The 25,430-nt window shown below is 40.7% G+C and overlaps 2 protein-coding genes across 6 annotated transcripts in view; one reads left to right on the forward strand and one right to left on the reverse strand.

The window, feature by feature from the left end:
- Positions 1-10,919: 10,919 nt before the first annotated feature.
- On the reverse strand, positions 10,920-24,409 carry LOC135311784 (basic proline-rich protein-like). The gene is made up of 3 exons (XM_064441797.1): positions 24,388-24,409; positions 11,408-12,748; positions 10,920-11,290 (listed from the first exon to the last, which is right to left on the reverse strand). Exons 1-3 carry the CDS (start codon positions 24,407-24,409, stop codon positions 10,920-10,922), a joined length of 1,734 nt encoding a protein of 577 aa, XP_064297867.1.
- EZH2 (enhancer of zeste 2 polycomb repressive complex 2 subunit) overlaps positions 11,818-25,430 on the forward strand; it is a 49,274-nt gene continuing 35,661 nt past the window's right edge. For 2 of the 5 annotated variants that reach the window (XM_064443807.1, XM_009513359.2), the window contains exon 1: positions 13,541-13,583. The gene's annotated coding sequence lies outside the window, so the exon portion shown is untranslated. Of the gene's footprint in view, positions 11,837-12,089; positions 12,158-13,539; positions 13,584-25,430 lie in introns of those variants that run through there. The other 3 variants (XM_064443809.1, XM_064443811.1, XM_064443810.1) reach the window with 3 other exon arrangements.

The raw sequence follows: 25,430 nt of genomic DNA on the forward strand, positions 1-25,430 counted from the left end.
TATGAAAGGGCATGTGATGTGAAAGGTGTACACGTTTGACTTCCATGCTCTGAGGAAGCATGAGGAGAATTCTGAATCAGTTACATGATGTATGGGTTAAGAAGGTGGAAAAGTGCAGCACTTCCAGAGGGTAGTCCATTACCCTTAACAACTCCACACAGAGAAGTATTAATGAGGTTCTGCTTTTGTGCAGGCATTGCTATCAGGCTGAAGATCAAATACTAAATGAATCATTCACATTTTGATTTAGTTTTGTCTATTCATCTAGTTTAAGAAACAGAGTGCAATCTGATAGCTGCAGGCTCCATGATCCATGGTAGATATTGAGCCACAGCCAGACTGTGACCTTTTGAAGATCTGCAAGAATTACATACAGACAAGAATTTGCTTGCTGTATGGTGTAACTAACACGGCACATTGCCCTTTCTTACCTGAAAAGTTGATCCAGCTGTGGGCAAGTTTTCTCTCTCCACACATTTGGCCACCCAAAGCAAATATGACATGATTTAACTCCTACTTACTTTCTGATACTGTATTTCAGTATTGTATTCACATCTTCCAATAGAGAACGTACTTTGAAAATAATTTTAAAACCTCACAAATATGAGTATCAGTGACAAATGATTATGGTAAGTTTCCACTCTAATATTAACATCCCGAGATGCTAAAGCCCCCCTTTCTCTAGGCATCAAAAGCACTTTATAAACATTCATTAATCCTATCCTAATTTTGAAAATGTGAGAATTAGGCACATGGAAGTGCAGTTGCCAAAAACCACAGAGCAAATCAAAGGAAGAGTGAATAACAGAATGGTAGGGGTTGGAAGGAACCTCCAGAGGTCATCTCACCCAATCCCCCTGCTTGAGCAGGGACACCTAGACCAGGGGGCACAGGACTGCATTCAGGCGTGTTTTGAATATATCCAGAGAAGGAGATTCCACAACCTCTCTGGGCAGCCTGTGCCACTGCTCTGTCACTCTCACAGTAAAGAAGTTTTTCCTCATATTCAGGTGGATCTTTCCATGTTCCAATTTGTGGCCATTGCCCCTTGTCCTGTGGTTGGGCACCACTGAGAAGAGTCCAGGCCCATCCTCTTGAGACCAACCCTTCAGATATTTATAAGTACTGAGAAGATCCCCTCTCAGTCTTCTCTTCTCCAGGCTGAACAAACCCAGGTCTCAGCCTTTCCTCAGAGTAGAGGTGCTCCAGTCCCCTGATCATCTTCATACTGCTCCACTTGTAGTTGCCTGTCTTTCTTAAACTGGGGAACCCAGGACAGGATGCCGTACTCCAGATATGGTCTCACTAGGATGCAGTAAAGGGGTAGGATAACTCCCTCGACCTGCTGGCCACACTCCTTTTAATGCACCCCAGGATACCACTGACCTTCTTGGCCACAAGGGCACATTGCTGGCTCAGGGTCAAACTGCTGTCCACCAGCACTCCCAGGCCCTTCTCAACAGAGCTGCTTTCCAGTAGGTCAACCCCCAGCCTGTACTAGTGCATGGGATTGTTCCTCCCCAGGTGCAGGACCTTACACTTGCTTTTGTTGAATTCCATGAGGTTCCCCTCAGCCCAGCTCTCCAGCCTGTCCAGGTCTCATTGGATGGCAGCACGGCATTCTGGTGTATCAGCCACTCCTCCCAGTTTTGTATCATCAGCGAACTTACTGAGGGTGCACTCTGTCCCTTGTCTGTTTCCTTATCTGTTCCCTTAGAGGACCATCTACTCCTCACACCTGTAGTTCCCAGCAATTAATCCTAAATGAAAGAACTAGACTGAGAAAACGCCAAACCCTCTTCTTTGAAACACAATCCATCTCACAGAAATGTTGTTAGCCTTCTCTATTCAGTAGCACTGTTCAGAATTGGCAGTCAGAGGGTCAGTGTCTCAGACGAACATGGGCCAATTTTCAGCTTTTTATAAAATGGCTGCTAACAGTAGCCTTAGGTAGGAACACATGTTTTGACTGAAGAAATCGATTAGAGCATTTTTGCGCCATTTACCAATCAGTTTAAAGCATAGACTGATAATTCTCAGTTTTCTATAAAACAATTTTGCCATTTAATTTTTTTTTTCAATAATTCTTGCCTTTGTTTATCTCCAGGTTTGATCATTTTTGTCATGAGACCTGAATGGAAACCCACCCTAGTTTTACCACTGCATGCATAACTAGAACATACCTGTGTAACTTCCATCAAAGCAGAAGTCACAAATTTTTACCTTTGGCATTGGACTTGCACATACAGCAGTGACCAATTTTGCTTATAAAGTCAGATAGCTCTTCTGGCTAGGTAAACCCACAAAAGTCCCAAAATTGTTACCCTCTTTAAAGATAGTCACATAGTTTAAGGCATCCAAATCAAGATCACATACACTTGGAAAGATGGCAGCGTATGCAGAACATCAGCATTTTGCTATATCACAGTTTGTTTGCCAAATCATGTCCTTCTCTGGAGGACTGCCATCCCAAACCTGAGGATGTAAAAAGCAAAGGATTCCTGCTTTTTAAAGAATGGGAAGATGTTGTCAGGTCATAAGATAAATGAAAAAATATTGCCAGCTGCTCAATTTACTGAAACATTCTGAGAGAGTGCAGTGCAGATGAGAGGGCAGATTCTGGCTTAGGACCAGGAAATCTCTTCTACTGGAACAATCAGCCATCAGGCAAGCAAAAGCCCGAAAACCTGTAGAATTAATTATGTAATATACATATGTTTCCCATAACCTTAATTTTCAAATTCAGAATAATTAAAAGCATTCCCCAGCTCAGGCCAAGACATCAGAGTTTTTGAAATGTGGTAACTACTAACACTTGATATCTTTTCTTCAACTTTGCCTACCACTGGAAGTGACTTTTTTTTTCTTTTTTTTGAGAAAAAGGGCAGGGTAATGAAGGTCAGTGTATCTTCAAAAAAAAAGTCAATCCACAGGGAGGAAAAACCTCTATGTTTTCCAAGATTCTAGACAATTTATTTATATCCACGCATCACACCTATGATTTAATCAGATTTTAACAGCATAATGTTGACTCTTATTCTCTTAATTGCACGCAGCTATGAAATAAAAAGTGAAAACAGAACCTGATTTTTATATCACATAATAGAACAAGGTTTTATTCTGCTTCTGTTTGTGATATTTGAAGGAATAAGCTTTTAGGGTGCCAAAATTATTGCTAGTCTTGTTCACTACTTTGGAAACAAAATAGCTGGTATAAGGATAGCTAAACCTGTTCCTTTATGGAAGTGTAATAAGACAGAAAATAATTTCATTGTCAGATAATACTTCAGTTTATATTACACAGATTTCCCATAAACTGAGGATTTGGTAACATCACTTATAACACTAATCCTAGAAGAAGTAATAGTGTACCTTTCAGCTCCCTAACACCAATGGGCTGAAAGCAACCTGCTGTGGAACAGCTGATTACCCAATGCAGAGTTACACATATGCAACCAAAAACAGACTTTGGCACATTATTGTTCATATTTTTCAATTTGTCTCCAAACTATGTAACAAGTTTAGCTCTAGTCTACATGTATTAATATTCCAAACACTTGGCTCATTACTCTAATCAAACGATGGAAAGAGCACACAACTGTATTGTTCAGCAACCCTGACCCCACTCATTCACACACATGTAATAGCCCTGATATTCACTCATGCATAGAAATTATCACAAAAGCAAACAATGCCCTGCTCACTCATTCACTTAATTAGTTAGTCAGTGTTTCACTCACTTGGTTGACTCAGTCCTTCATACTTACAGCCTTAGAATCTCATCTCACTTTCCGTGTGAGTAGTGCCAATTAAAATTCACTTAAGACCAGCATAGATTGAGCAAATCAGAATTACACCCTCAGTCTGATAGTTACTAAACTTCATGAAACAACCCCTCATTGTGACTTGGAAGTATTTTAAGGTCTCAGGTAGAAACTTAGTGCTGCATGGGCCTTGCCTAGCCTTCTCTTTTTCTCCTTTTTGACTCGCTTGCTTTGAAAGCAAAAGAAAGATGTGACTGTGCTTAGTATTATTTAAGTAAGCATTACTGAGAGCTAAATATGGCCTTTTGCATGTAAGTTATAGACAAGGTTTTAACACTTATGTAGTTGTCAGCAATCTACCCTTCATAAAGCATTTCTCAGCATCAGTCTGCGCAGACACTCATATATTTCAAAATTTTCTTGGCTAAATTCCAGTTCCCTTAATTTCTCTTAATTGTATGTTTCATACCCAGCATGAAGGCTTCAGAGAGGAAAGTGATATGTAACATCTTAAAATTGTTAAGCCAATTACCTTTTTTATTCTATGATATGAGTTTGATGCAAATACAGATTGGTAATTCTTTCCATTAGATATCTGTCCAGCATATTCAGCTGATACCTAAAATGTAATGCTGTCTGCCCATCTCATGACCAAGTCTTCCATCATGGTGTGACAGGCTTGAATGTCTGTATGTATTTGTACCTGCACATAAATCAATGCAATGGTGATCCTTTCTGTCATAAAGCACAAAAAATTCTTATCACTCTCTGATTTTAGAAATAGAACATTATTTTCCCATCAACTGCTTTCTCAGACCAGCAGTACAGTGATTTTTGTTTTTACCATTTTGATCTTCAGAGATATGTATATGATAAAGCACCGCATATTTGGCAAAAAGACTGCCAAATAACTAGAAATCCTTACAGCTAGGAAGTAAACTCACTGACACAATGTCACAGCAGTGAATTTTTAAATTTTTTAAATTTGCATTTATTTGTGAATGTTTTAATTGAGAACTAAGCCTAGAAAACAAAAAGTTAGGGGTGCTGGAAGGCTTTGCCTTCCGTGGGTAAGGACCAGCATCTCAACTCACTACAGGCTCTTCACAAACATGCAAACAAGGAAGGGGAACATGACAGCAACTTGATATAGTCCTGGAGCTGACAGAAGCTTTTTGCAACCCATGAGTAAGGGATGAAATTTGCAGTAAACTATCATTTGAAAAGGCTCCTGAATCATGAGAAACACTAACACAACCAAGAAGCATAATCAAAGAGGATACATATTTTGTACTTTGTACATCTCCATAAACCTTATTTTTATTACTTGCATGAGACAGAGTTTATTTAATTAGTAGATGAGTACCATTATCTTTTTCCTTTCACTGTAAAGTCTTTACCATAGATCTTCTCAAACTTACTTTTTTGACAATATAATTTACTAGTCCTGGCAAGATTTAACAGATTATCAAATCCACTTTCAAAGTGTAGGTATTCCTGGTCTTCTCCTGTAAAGGTGAAAAGACCAGGATTTTTTTTTCAGTTTAATCAGGTGTTTGGGGCTAAACAATATTTTCATTTTTACCTTTATGAATTTACTATCCTTGAGTATGTCAGATCATATGTATACACACATAACATAATATGTATTATTATATTTTCTAAAAAGGTAGGTAGGGTCAGTGCAACTGCAAATACTATTTTAGATGTCAGGATTAGGTAATTTTAGGAGAGGACAGGACTGCACCTTTACAAAGGAAGAGTTGAAAGTAGGTATACTATAAATATGAAAGAGCATATAAGGAAGGGTAAATGATGTTAAAAATGGAGGCCTATGCATGGCAAATTCACACACGGATGGAAGGGCGGGTACATTTGGAGGTAATACTTCTGAGAGGTGAAATGATGAACAGAAGGAAAGAGATTTCACAACTGCATTTACTTTTGCAAACAGTCTGACTTATCACTACATGTATATTGCGCTTTGCTGCCTGAAGAAATACCTTCTGCAGCTGAACAAGAAGATTTGATTCTAGTCGGTGAACTTTGTCCATCTGCAAAGGGTAATTTAGCCACTGCCACTGAAGAATTTTGACACCTCAGAAACAGAATATTCAAACAGAGCTCAGGCTTTTAATCTTGGATTTGACCTGATGGGAGACTATCCATCCATGCTCACTGAATGCCCACTTGAACCTTTAATTTGCAGCTTTTTCTGTCTGGGCAAAATCCTCCCTTGTGAGTGGCACACCCAGCAGTATCATACAGCTACACTGCCAAATACACCTGGAAATGGGGATGGCGTTCTGGAATTTAAATTCTCAAGCATATGCTTTCATGGCAATTTCGTTATGTGAGACCATTTAGGCCTTTAAGTAGTTTGAATATAACAGTAAATGCAGGTGAGGTAAAGAATAATAAGAAAAGGAAAAAACAAGCAGACAGGGTGGGAAAGTATGCTTCTTACGCAACTTAAGCAGCTTCTGTGACCACAATATAAACAAAAGTAGATTCTTTAAAATGAAACCATTACCTACAGATAGTTTTTAAAGTCAATTTCTAACTGAAGCCAGAGGAAGTTAATCAATCCCTTTCACAAATTGAAATGAATGATCACATGCAATAAGCTTTCTCTCTCTGTTAAGAAAAAGTAATCAGAAAATCACTTACATTGCCTCTGTTGTTGTATAAAAATAACACTGGCATTTTCCTTCTGACAACATTTCTCCTTAGCCAAAAAGATACTATCCTGTATTTGACACAGAGCCATAGTTTGAGTTAATTTTTGCGTCACCCTCACTTCCACTTTTATTTGTCTTGCATCCTCTTCCCTCAGAAAACGCTCCCTGAACTCAGTATGATAGAACTGAGGTGGCCCAGCTTTCAGCATGCTGAAAGCACTTATACTTAGTATAAAAAATATAATATACCTTTATCATGATACAAGAGGCAAACATTCAGCAAAAGGTGAGGTAGTTTTCTGTTACTTAGTGAGAGGGGGACAACCAATGCTTTTGCAGAGCTAAGAACCAGCTGCATGGGTTCACAGCATCACATGCAGACAGCCCCTAAATGGCACAGAAATCTATGCGTTTTCCTGTAACAGCACACTTTGGTCACATTTAGCAATGTACTTACTGCTATTTTTTTTTTTTTTCATGCATGCCATCTATTTAATTTTCATGGTGCTCTGGTATTAGTACTCTGAGACAATAACTACTCTTAACACTTGCCACTGGACACGAGTTTTACATCCTGACTGCATATACCTCCCAACCTTCTTTTGGTCATGTGAGTTCCCAGGTACTGGGTCTTGTGACAAGTGCATCAAGTCAAATGGCAACCACACGCCTGGTTGCATGACAGGGAAAGAGTCTACAGCAGGATTGACTTCTGCTAGCAGGGACCCTGTGAGCACGGTGCTTCTTTTGGAGGCACATGCCTTCAGCTCCGGGTCTGTGCTGCTCTTTCCAACCCCAAGGCCCTATGCCTTTGGCATGTGAGGTGCTGACCAGGCAAGGCCACAACACTGCACTGCAAATGTGAGAGAAGCAGGGGAGGGCAGGCCAGGAGTCAAGAGTACAGTACAGGAGACCTGGCAGGTCTGAAAAACACTGTGTATACATTATGTCTTGCAGTGACTCAGTTCCTTGTTCTCTTAATCTAGGTAATGGCCACTGTGTCCAAAGTTACATTGGCTGATTATCTGATTATTAAATTCAATTATACAGAGAAGCATACAGCAAATGGAAAAAAAGAGGTCAGAAAGGGTTTGCGAAACAGGACACAAGGTTGCATTTCTTTCAGGGAAATTGGCCCATAAGTACCATGAAGATATTAATAGAAAAATATTTAAAAACATAGTTGATTCAAAATGGCTGGTTACAAAACACTGTCATTAATTGGTTTTAAAAGGTTATCACAAAAGAACTCCTTTTTTAATTAATGTCACAAAAGGCCAACTCTTCAAAAAGGGTATGTGCTGACTTCTGTGTAACCATCACAGTGCGTAACAGTTTAATGCTATTACAGATTTACTCATTCAGGCTGTACCTACATTTCCATATATGTAAACATTTTGTAAAATCTTACCAAATTCACATGGGCTAAAATGCAGAATTTAAGACACACAAGAAGCCAAGGTATTGGGAAAAGTACAGATTAGTGTTAGGAACTGAATGAGTAGCGTATGGAAGGCGCATCTGCCCAAACAGACATGGAATGAACTTTTTAAATAAATTAAATAAGAAAACCAAACAAAGAAACAAAGACCACACTTCTAAACGGCCTGCTGCTTTGCTTGAAGGGGTAGGTATAACAAGGACAGGGTGTGCATCCTCCTTCTCTCCCTGCCACTGAGCAAGGCAGCTCAAAAGCAACCAGACCAAACCTTTAAAGGCTGTGTGACTAATACCTGAAGTCCACCAGACTGCGCCACAGAGGAGACCCACCCAAAAGCTGCACACAGCTCTGTTAACAGCGAGATCTTGAAGCACAAAGGAAAGCAACGCTGTGATCAGCAAGTCACAAGCTTATCTACAACAATTACAGATGCAGCTACGGGCGTGCTTGCTCAGGGCTGCTAATGGTGGAGGTGGCCTACCTGTGCTTCTCCTTAATGAAGACAGGCAGACATGGGGAAAACTGGCCAACATTTGTGGTTACTTCAGGCTAAGGCAGTTCCCTGACTGGTCTTGCCTGGCTCTCCCAGTCAGATGGAAGAAATACCATATGATTCTGACTGCAAGGAAATCATTACAATAATTATGCATAAAGAATAATCTATGCTTCGGGAATACCACCTTATCTGAGATGTAGAAATCTTTAAAAGAAACCACTCAACTATTAATTTTGCTTTGTAGTGCTGTGCCTCTTTTTTCTGTATTCAAATGCCACTTTTTTAAAGGATGAAAAGAGGCACATAAGTACACTTTGATGTAAGCAATCACAGTTAGGAATAGCCTATGCTTTAAGCAATTATTTTTATGTTTAACTGATGTTAGTGATCTAGCACTGACAAATCCTCATTCTACTGCTTTAGTCATATATACAATATGAGCATACATATTTCATTCAAATGTTGGGAACATGGGAAAAGCTCTTCTACAATGTGTTGGCTATAAAAAAAGGCAAAAGCTTTCAACAATTCCAGGAGGGTCCAAACCAAATCTGATACTCTTTTCCAGAATCTGATTTTATTTTCATTGTCATGTAACACATTTCTTCAATGTTAACTGCTTTTCTCAAAAGCACTATTACATGCTGCCATCAGAATTCACTCCCTTCAGAATGACTCCTCAAAATACCAGATTTTGCAATTCTTTCAAAAATGTTCTTACTATTTTTGCCTAAAAATCTGTCTGAATGTCTCTGCATAAAGGAGATTCTTGTTCAAATAGGTGTTCTTTAATTACAAAAATACAGCAGAAACAGAAAACCATTTGGGTGGTTTACTTTGTGAAAACAGAAAGTCTGTACAGAGCTCGTTGCAACATTAAACCACTGTGTGCAGAAAAAAACCAGCTGCTAAAATTCTTCTGGTTGGTTGAGACAGCCTGAACAACTGATCAGAAAATCGGTGCCTAATGGAGTTCCTTGCTGAGGAGTTAATCACTTTAACAGCCTAGAATGGAACATTGGTGGAAAGGTTGTCTTGCTACAGTGCAAAGGAGAAAGAGTAACTTCATTCAAAACATGTTTAATTTTCTAGTAAGCATTTGTTTCAGGTATAGCATATGAATAATCTGTGCAAGAGAGAAAAACAAAGCAATCTCTGCTGAAGTCTAGTACACAGTGTAGGTTCTACAACACAGGTTTTTCCACCTTGTGGCTGATTGTACCACCTATATTAAGTCACCCTATGCTTATTTAGCGATGATTATATATATTTGTTGACTAAAACCAGATCCCATGAAGTGCAACTCAAACAATCAAAATAAATTACAAATTATAAGTTGTGAATGGACTGGGTAGCCATTTCAGTGGTGGCAGCCATCTTGGGGCAGAATAGATTCAAATAGCTGAATTTCCAGAAATGACTAATATTTTGCAAATGTGATAATTTTAAGATTATCTTTAAAATTATCAGTGACTCCACTAGAATTAGAGGAAGAGTATGGCAATCTACCACACTATGACATGTAACAGTAAGAGGAAATAATTTCTGCTGCATATTTTTTGCTTTTAACTCACAAAACCTGAGAGATTTAAAAATAAAAATAAGCTACTAGTAGAAACCCCTTTTCAAGGCCATGAGGTAAATCGAGAACATACAGCACAGGAATGCCCACTCTTAAGATTTCAAGTTTAATATGTGATTAAGTTCAGAAATTTTAAGTGCTTACACCTAGAAAGACAGAGACTATAAAAGCACACAAGCACATCATCTCTAAGCAGAGATCACCGAGCCTCATTTGACACGTAAGCCAACTGTGTGATTTGGGAACGAGGTTGTGCTTGTGATTTATTTCCCCCCAAGAGACTTTTGTCACTCAGGACCTCATTATGGTGCCTGCTGCTTGCTTTTGGAGCTTCAACCCTGAAGATGTACCAAGGCATTCACAAGGGAGAGGGGAACTGATATTTGGTAAGGAAGGATTACGGGAATAGACTGTGGAAGTGAGGATGTGGCTCATGTTCCAGTGCACCTCAGAAGCAGCCCTCAATGTGGGACGCGCAGGAAAGGGATGTGGTTACAAGGGAAGGGTGAAGTACTGCATTAGGAAACGCATATTCACAATTTTATTTTTCACCGCTGAAGGTGAAGAAAGGCTGGAGACTGAAGAGCGAGATGACAGCGGACTAAAGGAGCATGAATCCTCAAGGTTTAACACAACCTTGGCAACAAGACTCATGAGCATAGCTCACAGATTAGAAATGAGGGAAAACTACAGCAACCTTAGAGGCTGGACACAGCATGTAACAAGCAACACAATCCAAGCCTGGTGCGGAGTGGACACCTTGCTGCTGCTGCTGCTGTGATTTATTACCACTCCCACGGCAGGGCAGGGCAGGGTAGGGTTTTGACAGTGGAGAAAGCACGCTGGGTGCCGAGCAGTGAGGCAAAGCCAAGGGAAAGGGCATGCTGCACAATAAAGGACAGATGCTGGTGAAGTTTAGGTAAGCAAAGGTCAAAAGACACGACACGAGGGTGCATCACGCCACTCTGGAAAGTGACTCAGCCAGCACACATCCGCCGGGTCGCGGGGGCTGGGGAACCAGGGAGCGGCGAGGCCGCCCGGAGAGGGGGTCAGGCTGCTGCAGGCAGCCCTTGCCTCGGCCCAGCGTCGACCGCGACCCTTTCGGCGTGGCGCCGTGAGACGCTGGCGGGCGCCGGGACAAGCGGAAGGCGAACGGGATGGGAGACCCGCCCGCCCGCCGGTGAAGCAACAGGCGAGGCGCGGCGGCGGCCGCAGGGAGCGACTGCCCGGCCCACGCCGCTCTCGGCAGACGCTCCCTCCTTCCCGCCTGGCGAGGCCCGCTCCTCTCCCACAGGACTGCCCCCTCCCGCGCGCACAGCGGCGGGACTGTTAAGACCGTTACAGCTCCCACTTTCGAACTGATTCAAACTCGGCAGCGCCGAGCGCCACGGCCCCTCCCCGGGCCGCTCCGCGCTCCCTCCCGGTGCCCGCCAATCCTCTCGCCTTCCTCCTTTCTCCTCCCTCTCCCCCCTCCACGTGAGGGGGCAGAGAGTTTCAAGCCTCCCCGGCCCCGCGCCTCCCGGGCCCGGGCCCCGCTCCGCTCTGGTGAGGGGCAGCCGGGGCCCGGGAGGCGCGGGGCCGCGGCGTGGGAGGGGTAAACGCGAGCACCCCAGGCCCCCACGGGCAGCGCGAGAACAAAGAGCTCTCCTACCCCTCCCTCCCCCCCCCCGGCACGTGGGGAGAGAGCTCCCGCCCCTTTCCCCGCCCCTCGCTGCGCCTGATTGGCGCGGAAGGCCCCGTCCGCGTCCATCCAATCGAGGCGGCGCTCGGTGCTCGGCAATGAGCGCGATGCCGATTGGGCCGCCGCGTTTGGCGCTCGGTCCGGGAGGGTGAATCCGGCAGCCGGAGGCTGAGGGGAGGGAGAGCGAGCAGGCGAGCGGCACGGCGCGGAGCTGGCGGCGGCGGCGGCGGCGGCGGCGGCGGCGGCGGGGCGGCAGCGACGCGAGGCCGGGGTGGGGGGGCGGGTGAGTGAGCGAGCGAGCGACACCTCGCGGGCTTGAGGCGTTGGCGCCGGGAGCGGCTGTTTATAACCGGTTCTCTTTGTAATGGGGGGAGGGGAGGAGAGAGCGGGAGGAGGGGAGGAGGGGGGACGACGGCGGCTCCCGAGGAGCAGCCGCCTCCCGTCCCTCTCTCGCGGGCGCGGCGAACGGCGCGAGGGCGGGCGCCCGGCGGCGAGACGCGCGCTCCCGGACGGTGACAGCTGGAGGGGAGAGACATGGAGTCTGAAGTGCCCTTTGTCTAAGTTGGCTCCGGCCGGCCGGCCCCTTTCCGACCCCCGCACGGCAGAGCGCAGCCCCCGGCTCAGAGGAGCTCGCTGTTCTCCCCTCCAGGGGCGGGGGGCCCGCGCTGTGCAGGGTGGGGGGGAACGGGGGAGACCCGGCGGTTTCCTTCCTTTCCTCCCCGTTCCTGCCGGCTGCACGCGGCGGCGGCTGCTCCAGGCACCGTCTGACTGAAGGGGCAGAGGGGAGGTGTGCGCGTGCCAAACGTACGACGGGTGAGGTCTCAGAGCACCCGGCGGCGAAGCCCGTGCACCCCCGGTGGGTAGCAGTGCACAAAGCTTCCCACGCCGCGGCAGGCTCCTGGGGGGCTCGGACGGGTGCGCGCCGGGCTTGGGCGCCCGCAGCCTCCCGGAAGCTGGCTCTCCGCGGGGCGAGCCAGGCGGGGGGGGCTGAGCGCGCCCCGGACCGCTCCCCCGCACTCTGGAAACGGCTCCTGGTCTGGGGGATCGCAGTCCTACGGGCTCCCGCGCCTGGCCCTGGGGGGGCTCTTGGTTCAGGGAGGGACCTTAAGACGGCGAGGGGGCAAATCAGTCTGGCGGTGGCTCCGGCGAATTTCCTAATCGTAAAGGGCACCGTGCGGTCCTGATCTTCCAGAGTGCCGCGAGAAAGTTCATAGGGAGCTAGAAATTCTTATTTTTGGATCTGATGTCGCCAAGCACGGGTATACAGAGCTAAAACTAGGGTGTCTGGGGAGGTGTGAAGGAGGGTACCGGACAGAGCTGTCCCTGAGCAGCATGTGTGTGATCGGATAAAGACAAAGAAATCGGTGTGTTGTGGCATCATGCATACGTATTTGACGTTAACAGGTATTCACGGTGATTCAGAAATTGTTATTAGCAGACAAAAGAAAAGCAGTTTGTGCATAGACACAGCAGGAATGGGATAATGAATTTGTACATTGCTCAAGATACTTCTAACTTTTGAAACGCTATCCTTACTTTGTTGGAGCTAGAGAAAAGGTTTTTGGTTTTTTTAACTATGGAGCTGGAAGTTCAGATTTTTGGTCTCTAATAAAAAAGCTTGTAACATTTTGAACTAGGCTGTTTAATTGTTGCAATATAGCTTCATCTTCGTTTAAGTCTAGCAACTGTAGTCTCAGCTATTTTGAGTTTGGCTCTTACTAATACAGATTTCAGTGAAGAGTTTTACCAGCATTTTTAGTGTAATCTAAACTGGGATTTCCTAATGGATAGGTTTGTATTTTTTTAGGGGTTGGCACATTCATATTCTTTATGTGATTAACCAAAATTAAAAGGTTATACTTTGTCCTCAGTGTCTATGTCAAACTGAGAGTCCGGGGAATGTTTTTTTTGTGGTAACAAAAAAGCATCTTCAGAAGGGTGAGTATTACCTGTACATAGTGTACTATAACTACCCTCGCTTTAGATGATTAAAATGTGAATATTTAAGATCTACAGGGTCTTTCAGAAAGCATGCTTCCCGTATTTTAGGCAATATGAAAAGTTTTGTCCAATGTGTCGACTGTTTTTAACTTCGAGAGCTAGTGCTTTATCAAGTACTGGCTTTAAGATTGTTCTATTGAAATTGTTACATTTCTTGTTGTGGGTTCCCTTTACCAAAGAAAAACCATAGAGGAAAAATACTTTTTTTCTGGTATTCCTCACCCACCCCCCTGCTTTTCTCTGTCTACATGAGGAATTAAAGTAACAAAGTTAAACAACCTGTGGAGAAATTTGTGACAGTAAAATGTTCTATGAGTTGCGAACAGCTATTTTTGTCTGGTACTTTGGAAGAATTGAAGAATCTAATTCTGGACAAAACCTGGGATATTCTCTCCCCCCCCCCGAGATTTTTTTTTTAATATGTATTTTCACCCTGAAAAGTGACAGACACTGAAAATCTGCACCATCATAGGTCATAAAATGTTTTTGCTCAGTTTAAAATGAGCTAAAGCGGTAGTGTATAAGCTTGAATCACCGACTTGAAATTCAAGCTCAAATTTTCTTTTTTTCCATGCCGTATTTTTTTTATATCTCTTGCTAGAAGTGCCAATAAGCTGACATATGGTGATTTTGTTGAAGATATGCATTCAAATGGATTTTTGTTTGTTCTGTAACATTGCAACATTCATAGGTGAAATGTAAATATATTCCTGCACTTCCTGCAAAGAAACTTCGGATTAATGAGAAGGGAATTTTTGTTGTGCAATATCGAATGCACTAACTGTATTATATACAGAGCAGTTAGCTTGCACCGTCTACTTTCTGTAAAGCAGCTTATGTCAGAATAAGCTATATCTAGCATCTAGTGTGCTCCAACAGTGGCCCCAGAAAAGTTGGTGTACTCTAAAATTTCTCTTGAAATTAGTCAAAAAAACCTGTTCTTGTCACCATTCACAAGAAGATTCTGTTTCTTTATCTCTATATATAATTTAATTTTAATAAGTACATTTTTATAAGTTCACAGCTCTAATGTTAAAATTGAACAACCATTTTAGGTGACAGTACTATATTCATGTGATTGAACAGTGAGAGTTATTTTTAAAAATGGCTGCAATACTGACAGAAAACATAGTTAATAAACATTTGCTTTATGTTGTATTTGAGCAAAAGTGCTGTAGGAAACATCAGTGTTGGCTGTAATCTGAAAGTTCTGCAGTTCTACAGTTAGAGCTTGTAGATGCATCTTAGCTGACTTGAGGAGAAGTATCTATGAAACTTAAGGGGGAATAAAGTTTTCCTCAGCAGGGATGCTGAAAGTCTCAGGAGTAGGACCTGGCCTTTGCTAAGCAAGGAATTTTACTGAGTCGAGTAGGTCATCTTTACAGAATTATCTATCCAAGTGAAATTCGGCTTACCAGATTAAAAAAAAAAAAGTGAAGGAAATGGACTACATACTGTAAATGTAATTCTTAATGATTTGGTGAGGTGTTTGACTAGTACTTATATTAGGAAACAAGACCCCTGCTAACAGAAGCTTTAGGACAGTAACAGGATGTTTATTTTAATGTTAAAGCTGCTACCAACTTTCTGTTCATGCTATTAGCAAGGTCCATGGAAAGCAGTGCTGGGTTCATTGAAATTGTGTCTGACTGAAGACAGAATCTATGCTGTCTGTATCTACAAATTTATCTATACAGGTATCTATAAACATATCTATATATTTAGCATCTATGGATATGACTTGTACAACTGTTCTAGAATGGCTAAGTCAATCATTAAATGGATGATTTACCTCAGTATTGACATAGTTTATGTGATAACTTCAGTTAAGTGGCTATGTTTGGGAGGAAGAAAGGTGAGACAACGAAAAACCTTGTATAAAATGAATGCAAAACAGGGAGAGGTGTTTCACAGGGGAACACCAAAACATTGGTTACAAGTTAGCAGAGTGCTTGTGTTTGTTTTTTAGCTCTGAGCATATGCCCAAGAGTTTTGTTGAGCTAAAGATTAAAAGGAAATTGGTCTACAGAATTGTTAAATAGGTATTCTGTCTGTTCTCACAGAGGTCAGTTAAAGGCTTTGGGATGATGCTTTATATGTCTCTTTGTGGATGAGGTAAAACTAAAGAGTGAGATCTGTTGGAGGAGGGAGTAGGTTCTATTGAGCTGCAAGCAAGAAACAGTGAAATTTCTAAAACACGGTAGTGAGAATGCTGCTTTCTGTAACTAGCAATAGGAGGTAGTTTGGTTGTTACAGGGTTTTTCTAGGTGTACACCTAGATTTCCATTAAGATGTGTCAGACTGTGGACTTGAAGTCTGGATCCTCGGCGAAAGTAAGAAAGATTCCTGCAATGTTACAGTCAGAAAAGGTATTCTGAATTAAAGAGATAAAGTAACACTAGTAAACTTGGGTAGAGGCAACTCTTAAGAAGAGTGAAACATATAATTTGCATATAATATTGACAAATTAAGCTTCTTTGGAAAATAGTAAGGAAGAAATGAATTCTTAAATATATAACTAATTGTTTAACCACAGACTTGTGAAATGGTTGTAGTTTAACAGACATCCTCTTCTCTCCCAATATTTTTTTAATGTCCCTGCTGTGTCCATAAAAGTAAATAAACAAAAATCCCCCAGATTAATGTAGGTCAGGCCCTTGTTTTAGGAATCTTTTGGCTATGTGGCTGAAGTCCGCATATAGGATTTTTCAGTAATTGTGCCTCTGCTCAATTTTTTAAAAATACTGTTGTCTTAGGAAGATTTATAATGTGTACTATGTTTCCTTTCTCTAATGATAAAATCAGTAGTACTTTTAAGGTGAGAAGGCCTTTTGCAAATGTAGATAGATACTGTGCGTGTTCTGAATGCTGTGGATAAAAATAACAATGTCATGATGTGACTGGATCAGTGCAGTATTGTCGTTTGCTTGAAAATGCGATGTAGTACTTCCAAAGTGTCTAATTTAGATCTATATGATTTTATTAACAAATGAGGTACAAGTGATACGTTACTGTGTGCAAACAGACTTCCTTTATACTCAATTGCAGAACAACTTCAGAATTTGCTGTTAGTTTTCCTTTTTTATATATGCATATGGTACCTGCTTAAATGACGTTGTATGTGTAATTATGCAAGCAAAGTAGTACGAATTGCAGTACACATCCTGGGATTTCTAAGATGTGAACTGAAAATAAATCTTTACAGGAGGGTATGATTTCTTTATACTTTTAAATTATTCTTTAATCTCAAACCAGCCCTTTTTCCCCTATCGATTTTTGTTGTATCTGGCTCCTTCCCGTTCTGCCTTTTATATGGTTGGTTCAGTTTTTGCTGCCATGCATTCTCTTTCTCACAGCCTGCATGTTTGGTTTAAATCCCAAAGCCATCAGATGTAATTTAAAGAGACAAAGTATTTGAAAGGAAGGAAACTTAAATTTACGACTCTCATATATATACACACACACATATATAAAAATAAATAAATTTTCCTTTTTTTTAAAAAAAAACATGAGCTTGTTTCCTTTCCATGTTTCTTAGTGTGAGTGGATCTGGAAAGCTTTATATGTGTAGTTGCCTGATTTCATTTTTTACTAGTAAGATAAAAAATTTTAGAGATGGAATTCAGTTTGCTGCTTCTGTCCGAAATCAGGCAGACATGTGTTGCAGGCGCTTGATTTACTGGCGAAACTGTACCATGGCAAATGCATTAAAGTCATTAGGTTATTATCGACTCTTTTTTAATGATGCAATTTATAACTAGGGACAGCATACAATCTGTCCTTTGTGATAATTTCTTCCACCTATATGTCTGCTAGTTTGTGCTATGTTTCCAGTGAGTATTTATTACTAATGTGTTTAGTACAGAGTTGAATCCACTGTTCAACTATTGGAAGAATGGATTGACATACGTTGTCCTATTCTTAAAATAGTTTAACCACTACTGGTGTTCAGTCCATCATTGCTTTGAAACCAGGAGACATAACTGGCCTCAAAGCCTTAATATTCGTAATTCTCTTCCTCAGCTTAAGGAGCTGATTTTCTCACTGGAGGGTAGTGGAGTTTTTTGGGTTTGTTTGTTTGTTTGTTTTGTTTTGGCTTGATTTTAAATTTGTTTTTAAGATAACTGTTTCTCATTAATTTTCTCCATTAAATCAAGCTTCTGGAAAAGTAGTGTCCCTGGTTTTTCCCCTTTATAAGCAACATTTAATCTAATGTGCTGATGGATTCATCCTCATATACTTTATAGAATAGCGGTGCCATACATTGGACCCAGTTATTTTGAGGACCTTAACATGAGGGTTGTGTAAATAACTCTTATTTGCCAGACTGTTCTACAATAAATTCTGCCTACCTCGAAGCATAATGTTTTTTAGGCTTTTTGCCTATGCAGGGAAAGAAGTATGGAATAGCTATCGAACCGCTTAATTGTTGTGTGGCAGGGTTTTTCTGGTATGGACTATAGGTTGCTTTTGTGTGTGACTGAGCTGAAGAAGCTGTGGCTATTTTAGTTTTAGAGTAAAAAAAAAAAAAAGGTGTGTCCACAAAACAAGTTTGGGTGGAATAGTCAGTGCACTTGAAATTCCCACCCTAAGTTATTTTGCCTGTGGAGACATGCCTTAAGTGTTCCCAGCAAGTGTTACTTTTTCTGCCAGATTTATGCAGAATATCAAAAAGCTAAATTTTGAGAGATGGCAGTGTTAGGCTAGAGAGGTTATTTGGAACATGTGTGGGAGTTGGATGAGTCCTATGGGCATCTGTGAATGAGTGTGAAGGGAGAAATTCAGAGGTATGCATTTGAACAACTCAAGAGGTGAAGTTCAAGTTTTATGCATGAAACTTTACTTTCTCCTGACAAATAGTCAGGCTTGGTCTTACATAAGAAATGTGGGGTGTTTTAGTGGTGACTTTTAAAAAGCATGATCAAAATCAGGCTTGAAACTTTTTGTTGCTGTTCAGCTGTTTGGAGTTTTAAAATGTTTTATTTGGTTTTTGATTAAAATAGTCTTACTTGCACATGCAAATATAGGTAAAAGTATTCATACATGCAGATATCCAAGTAAAAAATAAATAGCTGCATTACCTGCTGCACAGTGTTTTGCTGATGTTACCCAAACTGAAGTCAGATGTCAGCTGATTTCCATTAGTGCCAATTTTGATTTGATCTTTAATATAAAATATTTGGCTGTGATCTCCCCATTCTCTTTCCCCCTTCTCCCACCCCAGTGGATGAGTACTTGAACTTGTTATTTTTATTTCTAAAAGAGTATTTTTCTAAAAGTATTAAATGTTGAAGTGTTCTGGAAGAAAGCAATAATATAGGGAATTTAGAAAATTTTTATTTGAAATGGTTACTCTTATTCCTTATATGATAGTCAGTAATTCTTTCATGCCTGTTTTTTATTTCTCTGAATCCTGAAGCTGTAGTGATACAGAGAAAGAACTTAATTTTTGAAGGGAAGAATACCTTTGAAAGTTGAAGGCTTACAAATACAGACTGATTGAACGCTAGTAAGGATTATTTTTTTTTTCTCCTTTTTCAGGGCTGTCTGAAAACAAATTATACTACATTGCTTTTTTCTACTCTTGTATTTATTTAAGGAAAGTATTGGAAATAGAATTACTTGTGTTGAAATCTTACTTTGTTATTAACAGACATAACTTTTTTTTATTTTTCTCTACTGAAGAGAGTGAAACTGACAAGTACCCATACCATTGTTTCTTGATGAATTAAAGTTCTAAATGAAGGACTCCCACAAAATGAGGTAATGTCAAAAATAAATCCAAAGGCATCAAACTGATGCCCTTCTGCTTTATGGCTTGTAGAAGATCTGAAATAAGCTTGTTTTCTAGAATAGTTCTGTTGCTGGATCTTACTCAGGTACTTAATGTTTAATCAACCTATAGTTAGTGCCAAAAACTTTTACAATGATTGGGGGATTTTGTTAAGACAAGGTGAGGTCTTGCTTTTTTTCTTCTTCTTCTATTATTTAAGTTTTTGAAGCAATTTGCTTAAAATTATTTTGGATATTAAGAAACACAGATAATTTTGGCTATATTTTCTGAAGTACCTCTGCAAGGTCCGAGTTATTTATAAGCTCCGAGTTGCAAAGTTTTTAACATGTTGGCAGATAGGTTAAGGGGTTTTGAATACCTGTTAGTTGCTTTGCTTTTATAGTTTTCTAACGCAGAAAAATAAAAAATTCTAATGTAAAACCAGCAAGAAGATAAATTGATTCCTGGTATTTTTTCTAGGAAGGAAAAGGGAGTGGAGGAACATTTCCTTCTCTTTTGGATATTAAAGAGCTGTTTGACTCCTCATTCTTCCCCTCCTTTCCTCCTTGTCATTGGTAAAGAGTTGGATGTTTCTAGTATCTGCCTGGTCAGTTTATTATGGTGATAGAAAGACCTGCAAAGAATATTCAAGCAACAATCTATGTGAATGAACTGTTAGGGAAGAAAGCAAGAAATAAAATACCATGGGAGGCTTTTTTTTTTAATTGGATGGGGAGCATGATTGATGAAAACGTGAGTTCTGTAAGCACTAGAGTTGACTTGTTTCCCTCCTGTCTTGTGTGTCAGTAACTGAACTGCTCTGATTTAGTATGTGAGGTGAGCATTTCAAATAATATGCTGTATGAGTATCAGTATGAATTGAGCACATCCAGAAACTGATCTGCAGGCTTCGGCATTTAGTACTCTCGCAAGGAGCTGAAAATTGCATGTCTAAGGCCATAGTTCACAGTGTCTTTAGGTGGGGACAGAGTGGCCAGATGCTCACTTTTATTCAGTCAAAAGCAGCAATGTATTTTCAGCAAGACGACTTCCTCACTTCTGTCAGTGTCTGGCTGCAAAAATGCCATGCTGTAAGGAGGGAAATAATAGCACAGGTGCAGGAACAAGTGGCAGGTAAAAGTTCTTTGTAGGATGACACTTGAAAGTCAAAGCTGTCTGGTCCTCCATACACTTTTGGTCTGGTATGTTTGGGCAGTAATGAGAAACTGTGTTTGAGGATATTCATTTGACTGTTAAGAACAGACTAGAAACAATGATTGATTAAAGAAGGTAGATGTGATGAAGGCAAGCAGAAGACAGGAGTTAGGTATGGGGAGGGAAAACAGGGACTCCTACAAAATCAGGAAATTGGACGGAAGGTTAGAATTCTTAATATCTAAGATGAGGAGCATTCCCTAGCCACATCTAGGGGTACCATGCAGGATGGTAGCTACTGTAAGGTAGTGTATGGAATTATGTTGCATACTGGAGCAGAGAGCAGGTATGGCAGTGAGTCTTCTGAATTGTGGTTAGCTGCAATGGCATTGCTTGGGTAGGGATCTGCTGCTATCTGTTGATACCTCAGTGCCTGCAGCCCTAAGTGGTGTTTCTCCCTAGTAATTGGTTTTGTTTTTCATGACTTGCCTAATTTCTTTTTTTTAATTATTTTTTCATAAAATGAGTTCACACTGCAGCTTTTCATAATGCCAGGGCACTTGCAAGTCCTTCAAGAAATCTGTTGCAGAAAACACAAATAACGTAGTTATCTGTAAGCCATGCCATATTTGGTTTGTTTGCCATTTGCATCAGAAGTCACTGTAAAGGATGTATGCAGAAGGATGCATCAGCCTTGTTGTCAGAGGAAAACTAAAAATCATCAATTTAGAGGAAATTCTGATTACATTGGTTAGCTCAGATAAAAGGTGTTGCCTATGTTATAATTTAGTAATCACTCCAAGTAGTTTTAGTTTGGTAAATAATATTGCAAATAAAAATACAGTCATTACAGTTAATAAGTTAGTTTGGTAGTAGTACTACTACAAATAAGTAGTTTGATTGGATTAAGTATGTCATGAAACTGTACTCTTAGTTCACTGACAGCTGTTCATACAGCTGTAAGGGAAAAGGGTGTGTACAGTTTTGTTTATGATGGTCATCACATGCTACCTTAATCAAGATGTCTAAGTGTGAATTTGCCACAAAAATGGTGATTTTTTTAAAGCCTCTTTTGAAAGAAGCTGAAATTCTTAATCAAAAGATACAGAAAAGCATCTCGGTAATCTTGAATATCGTGAAGTATCAGTTGGGAGCTATTAACTGAAGGAGCTGCTGGTATAGTAACAAGGCCCAAAAAAGCATTGTGCTTGGGAGGAAATCATTGAGGATGCATCTTTCGAGTTCTGGGGAAGCAAGTCATAGAATAGTTGCTTATTGTGAACGTGTGTACCACTTAACTTGCTTATTGATATCTTCTAGAATGTGTTTAAGTTTACTTAAAAATGAAAAAAAGTGAAATTGAAGTCTTGAGGGGGATGGATGGACGGACCAAAATCCAATACAAAACCTAACCAAGAAACAACCAACCACTTAATGTTCCAGAGTAAAGATCAGGCTCCTGATCTTCAGTACACCAAGTGCAAGGTAAAGCTGTAGTCACTTAAAGGACAGAAAGTGAAAGGTCTGAAAAGAGTGAAATTTCAAAGGCACAAAGGTTGGACTATAAGACAAGCAGAACCCTATTAGAATAAGAAGAAAATTAATTTGCAAAAACAGCCCTTTTATGTTTGTTTCATTTAAACATAATGGTAAGTTTATGGAGAGTATGTAGCACTCTAGTTAGACTACATTCTTAATTAATGAAGAGCTTTCTGATCTGTCTTTTTTAATTATGATGTCTAAGAGCTGAAGGCTCCAGCTGTAGTGTTACACAGAGAGTGTCTCTTTCAAATGAACACACACAATTGGATAGTAGTGGGAAGGAGTGTGTGAACTAACTAGTTGATGGAGTTGTTAAAGGAGACTGTAATATAACAAATGTTTCTACTGATCAGAACAATCAGTGGTTACACAACAAACTAAGTAGTTCAATCTGATTAAGCTCTTAAGCATTTTAATTCATAAATTATTGTTCCCGTAATAGTAGTGGTGTTTTCCAAATTGTACCTGCAGCGGATTGAATTGCCAAGAATTTTAGAATACAATGGTGATTGTTTTAATCTACTGGAATTTAATAGGTAAGCAAACTCCATAGCATCAGCTTTAAAAATAGCGTGGCCCTTGTTTTTGAGATGTTTAGAGTTGTATAGACTTGGTTGGCCAGGTACATCTGGGGGTCATCTAGTATAGTCTCCTGCTGAGGCAAGGCCAACACTGAAATTGTCTTTTCCAGACCACTTCTAAAATGTTTTCAAGAATGGAGATTCTGGCACCTTTCTGCTTAATGCATTCCTATGCTGGACTGCACTTTTTGTGAAGAATTTTCTCCCTATATTGAAATGAAATCCCTTGCTGAGTCTTGTCTGTTGCCTCTTGTACTTTGATTTAGCATAGATTATCATGTATCAGAAGAAATGCAAGAATAGTGCTCAACTTCTGTGATGGTTCAAGTTTAGCTCTGATTTGTGTAAGAAAGCACACTGTTCAAGGAATTGTTTTATGTGTTGATTGAAATTATTGAAGTGACTCGTCCAATTTTGATGAGGCCCAGAAACAGGCAAAACCATGACATATGTTTTAGAGTCTGTTTAGGAGTTTGGGAGCCTACATGTCATATTCTTAAATAATTTTGTTAAGAATAAATAGAACATGCCTTGAAGCCTTAAACTTGTATTAATAATAGGAAATGGAAAATAACCATTGTTAACCATTGATTTGAATATATGCAGTTGTGAATAGCTGCAGTGGGATGTATGAGGCAGAACTGAGTTGAACAAACCTACACTAGCTTTTTGTTACAGATATCATCTATTTGTCTTGCACTGGCTAGACAGTAGAATGTAGGCAAGTTACAAATGGTTGGTGCTGTTGTTTTGCCTCTCAATACATCTTTTCAGAGCAATCTTTAGTTGATCTAGAGACAGCAGGAAACACACTTCTTGAAAGCTACTTGCGCAGAGGTAGTTTGTCACACTGCGAAGTCTTGTAAAGAAAAAAAAATTACACAGTGTGAATAGTATGTTTTACATGGTATGGAAGGTAAGTGTTCTAGTCTAAGGTGAGTGGATGATATGCTGTAGTGGTTTGCTGACACTGACAGGAAGACGCTTTGCTCCTTTCTCTTTACCCTGGTTGCATGGTTTCTCTTTTTCCCTGCCCATTTGGGTGCTTATCGGGTCAGCCTGAGCAGTTTTGGTCCAGTTAGGAAACTGCTTCTTTTAAGTACAGAAAAGATCTGATTTGATGTAACTGATCACCTCAATCAAATTTATCACAATTTCCATGTAAATTCTATCTGAGATGCTGAAGTAGTGTAGACAGACAATGAAGAGAGGAAACATACGCCATTTTAAGATCCCAATTCCTTTCCCAGTCCTAGCTGAGAAGTACATTAGGATGTATTTGCCATCAGCATGTAAAAGCAAATAGGTAAGTGAATGTGCTACTTAATTTTGATTAAGTTGAAATGTTGTTCTTCAAAGTTAAATTCTGTTAGGTAACTGTTAATACACTAGTAACCGTTGATTATGTCAGGGAGGAGGGAGCGCTCTGGCCTTGAATTTGACAGCTCTGTTCCAGTGGCAGCAAAAATTTTAAGTTGTTGGTACCAAAAAAAACCCCCACAGTTTTGTAGCGACAGACTGCTACTTTTGAAGGGATTCCACTAACTGAAGTGTATTTTAGTGTTGCAAATAGTAGTTGCAAGTAACTGTATCACAACAATAGGAGCTTAAGTGCGATGAGACTGCTCATAATAAAAGCATGCCTATTTATATAGTAGCAGACCTTCTGCGTTTGGTGCTGCCGTATTACCTGGAAAGCCTACAGCCGTCATGTGTCTGTATTGGTGATAGGGCTGATGGTAAAATGTCTTGGGTGTGGTTGTTACCCACACTGCAATTGAAACACAAGCTTTTAATTCTACTTGCAAGCCAGGGTTTTTCTGCTAACTTAGAGGGGAAGAAGAGGAAGTATTCTGAGATTTGGACATCTGCTTTCACACACAGACATTACTTCTGAGTTTGGGGTTATGGCATTGGTATATCTGAGGCTGTAGATGGTTCTCTTCCTTATATCAAATTTGTTAAAATTAATAGTTTTGTCTGTGACGATAGCTTATGTAATAGTCTCCATCTCTTGAGTAATCAAGAATGTCCTTGCAGAACATGGAATCACATTAGAGTTGATCATGAGTGTTTTATTGACCTCCATCATGCACAACCACTGAAGCCTGTCAGAGGGAGGAAGGACAGGTGAGCTGTTTGGAGTTACCTGCTTAGATCAGTTCATGAACTGATCAATTTCTTTTAGATACTGTCAAACAGAGCCCAACAGAGGTTAAGCCAATAATAACAGAGGTTAGGCTAATACAAGCCTGTTGGCATTCATCTGCCTGAAGAGGGTCACAGCTGGCACGCATGGCTTGCTTAGTAAATGTTTCCTCTTTCTGGTGTTAAGAATTATTTTTCTGTACTGATAGAACTGAGTTGGGAGAGAGATGCCATGGTTTGATAGACACTTCTGTTGAAGCCTCAACTGCTGCCCCCTCCAGTTTCAGTTCTTTACGTCTTGTTCCTGCCCCAGTGTTGTCCCCCTTCACTTGTGTTGACTAAAAAATTCATGTGGCTGCTGAACAAACCAGCTTGTGGAGCTGATTTTGTTGAAAAATTGTATTTAAAAACAAAGTGTGTTTATTTTCTGGGCTATTCAGACACACTTTTTTTCCTGACCTAGTTTGATTAACAGAATCATAAGCATTTAAGCTTTTACAGTAGAGAAGGCTGAGTAGAGGTGGAAATGAGTGACCAGGGGCCACTGATAGAGTGGACAGATGATGTCTCTTCCAGGTAAAACTG

Source organism: Phalacrocorax carbo, chromosome 2 (assembly GCF_963921805.1).
Source record: "Phalacrocorax carbo chromosome 2, bPhaCar2.1, whole genome shotgun sequence".
NCBI lineage: Eukaryota > Metazoa > Chordata > Aves > Suliformes > Phalacrocoracidae > Phalacrocorax > Phalacrocorax carbo.

Coding starts and splice junctions, on each gene's coding strand:
- LOC135311784 (XM_064441797.1), bottom strand. CDS start 24,409: ATGACGGCTGTAGGCTTTCCAG. Junction 12,749..24,387: donor GACGGCTGTAGGCTTTCCAG/GTAATACGGCAG, acceptor CGCCGTCTTAAG/GTCCCTCCCTGAACCAAGAG. Junction 11,291..11,407: donor AGGGAGGAGAAAGGAGGAAG/GCGAGAGGATTG, acceptor CGGTCTTAACAG/TCCCGCCGCTGTGCGCGCGG.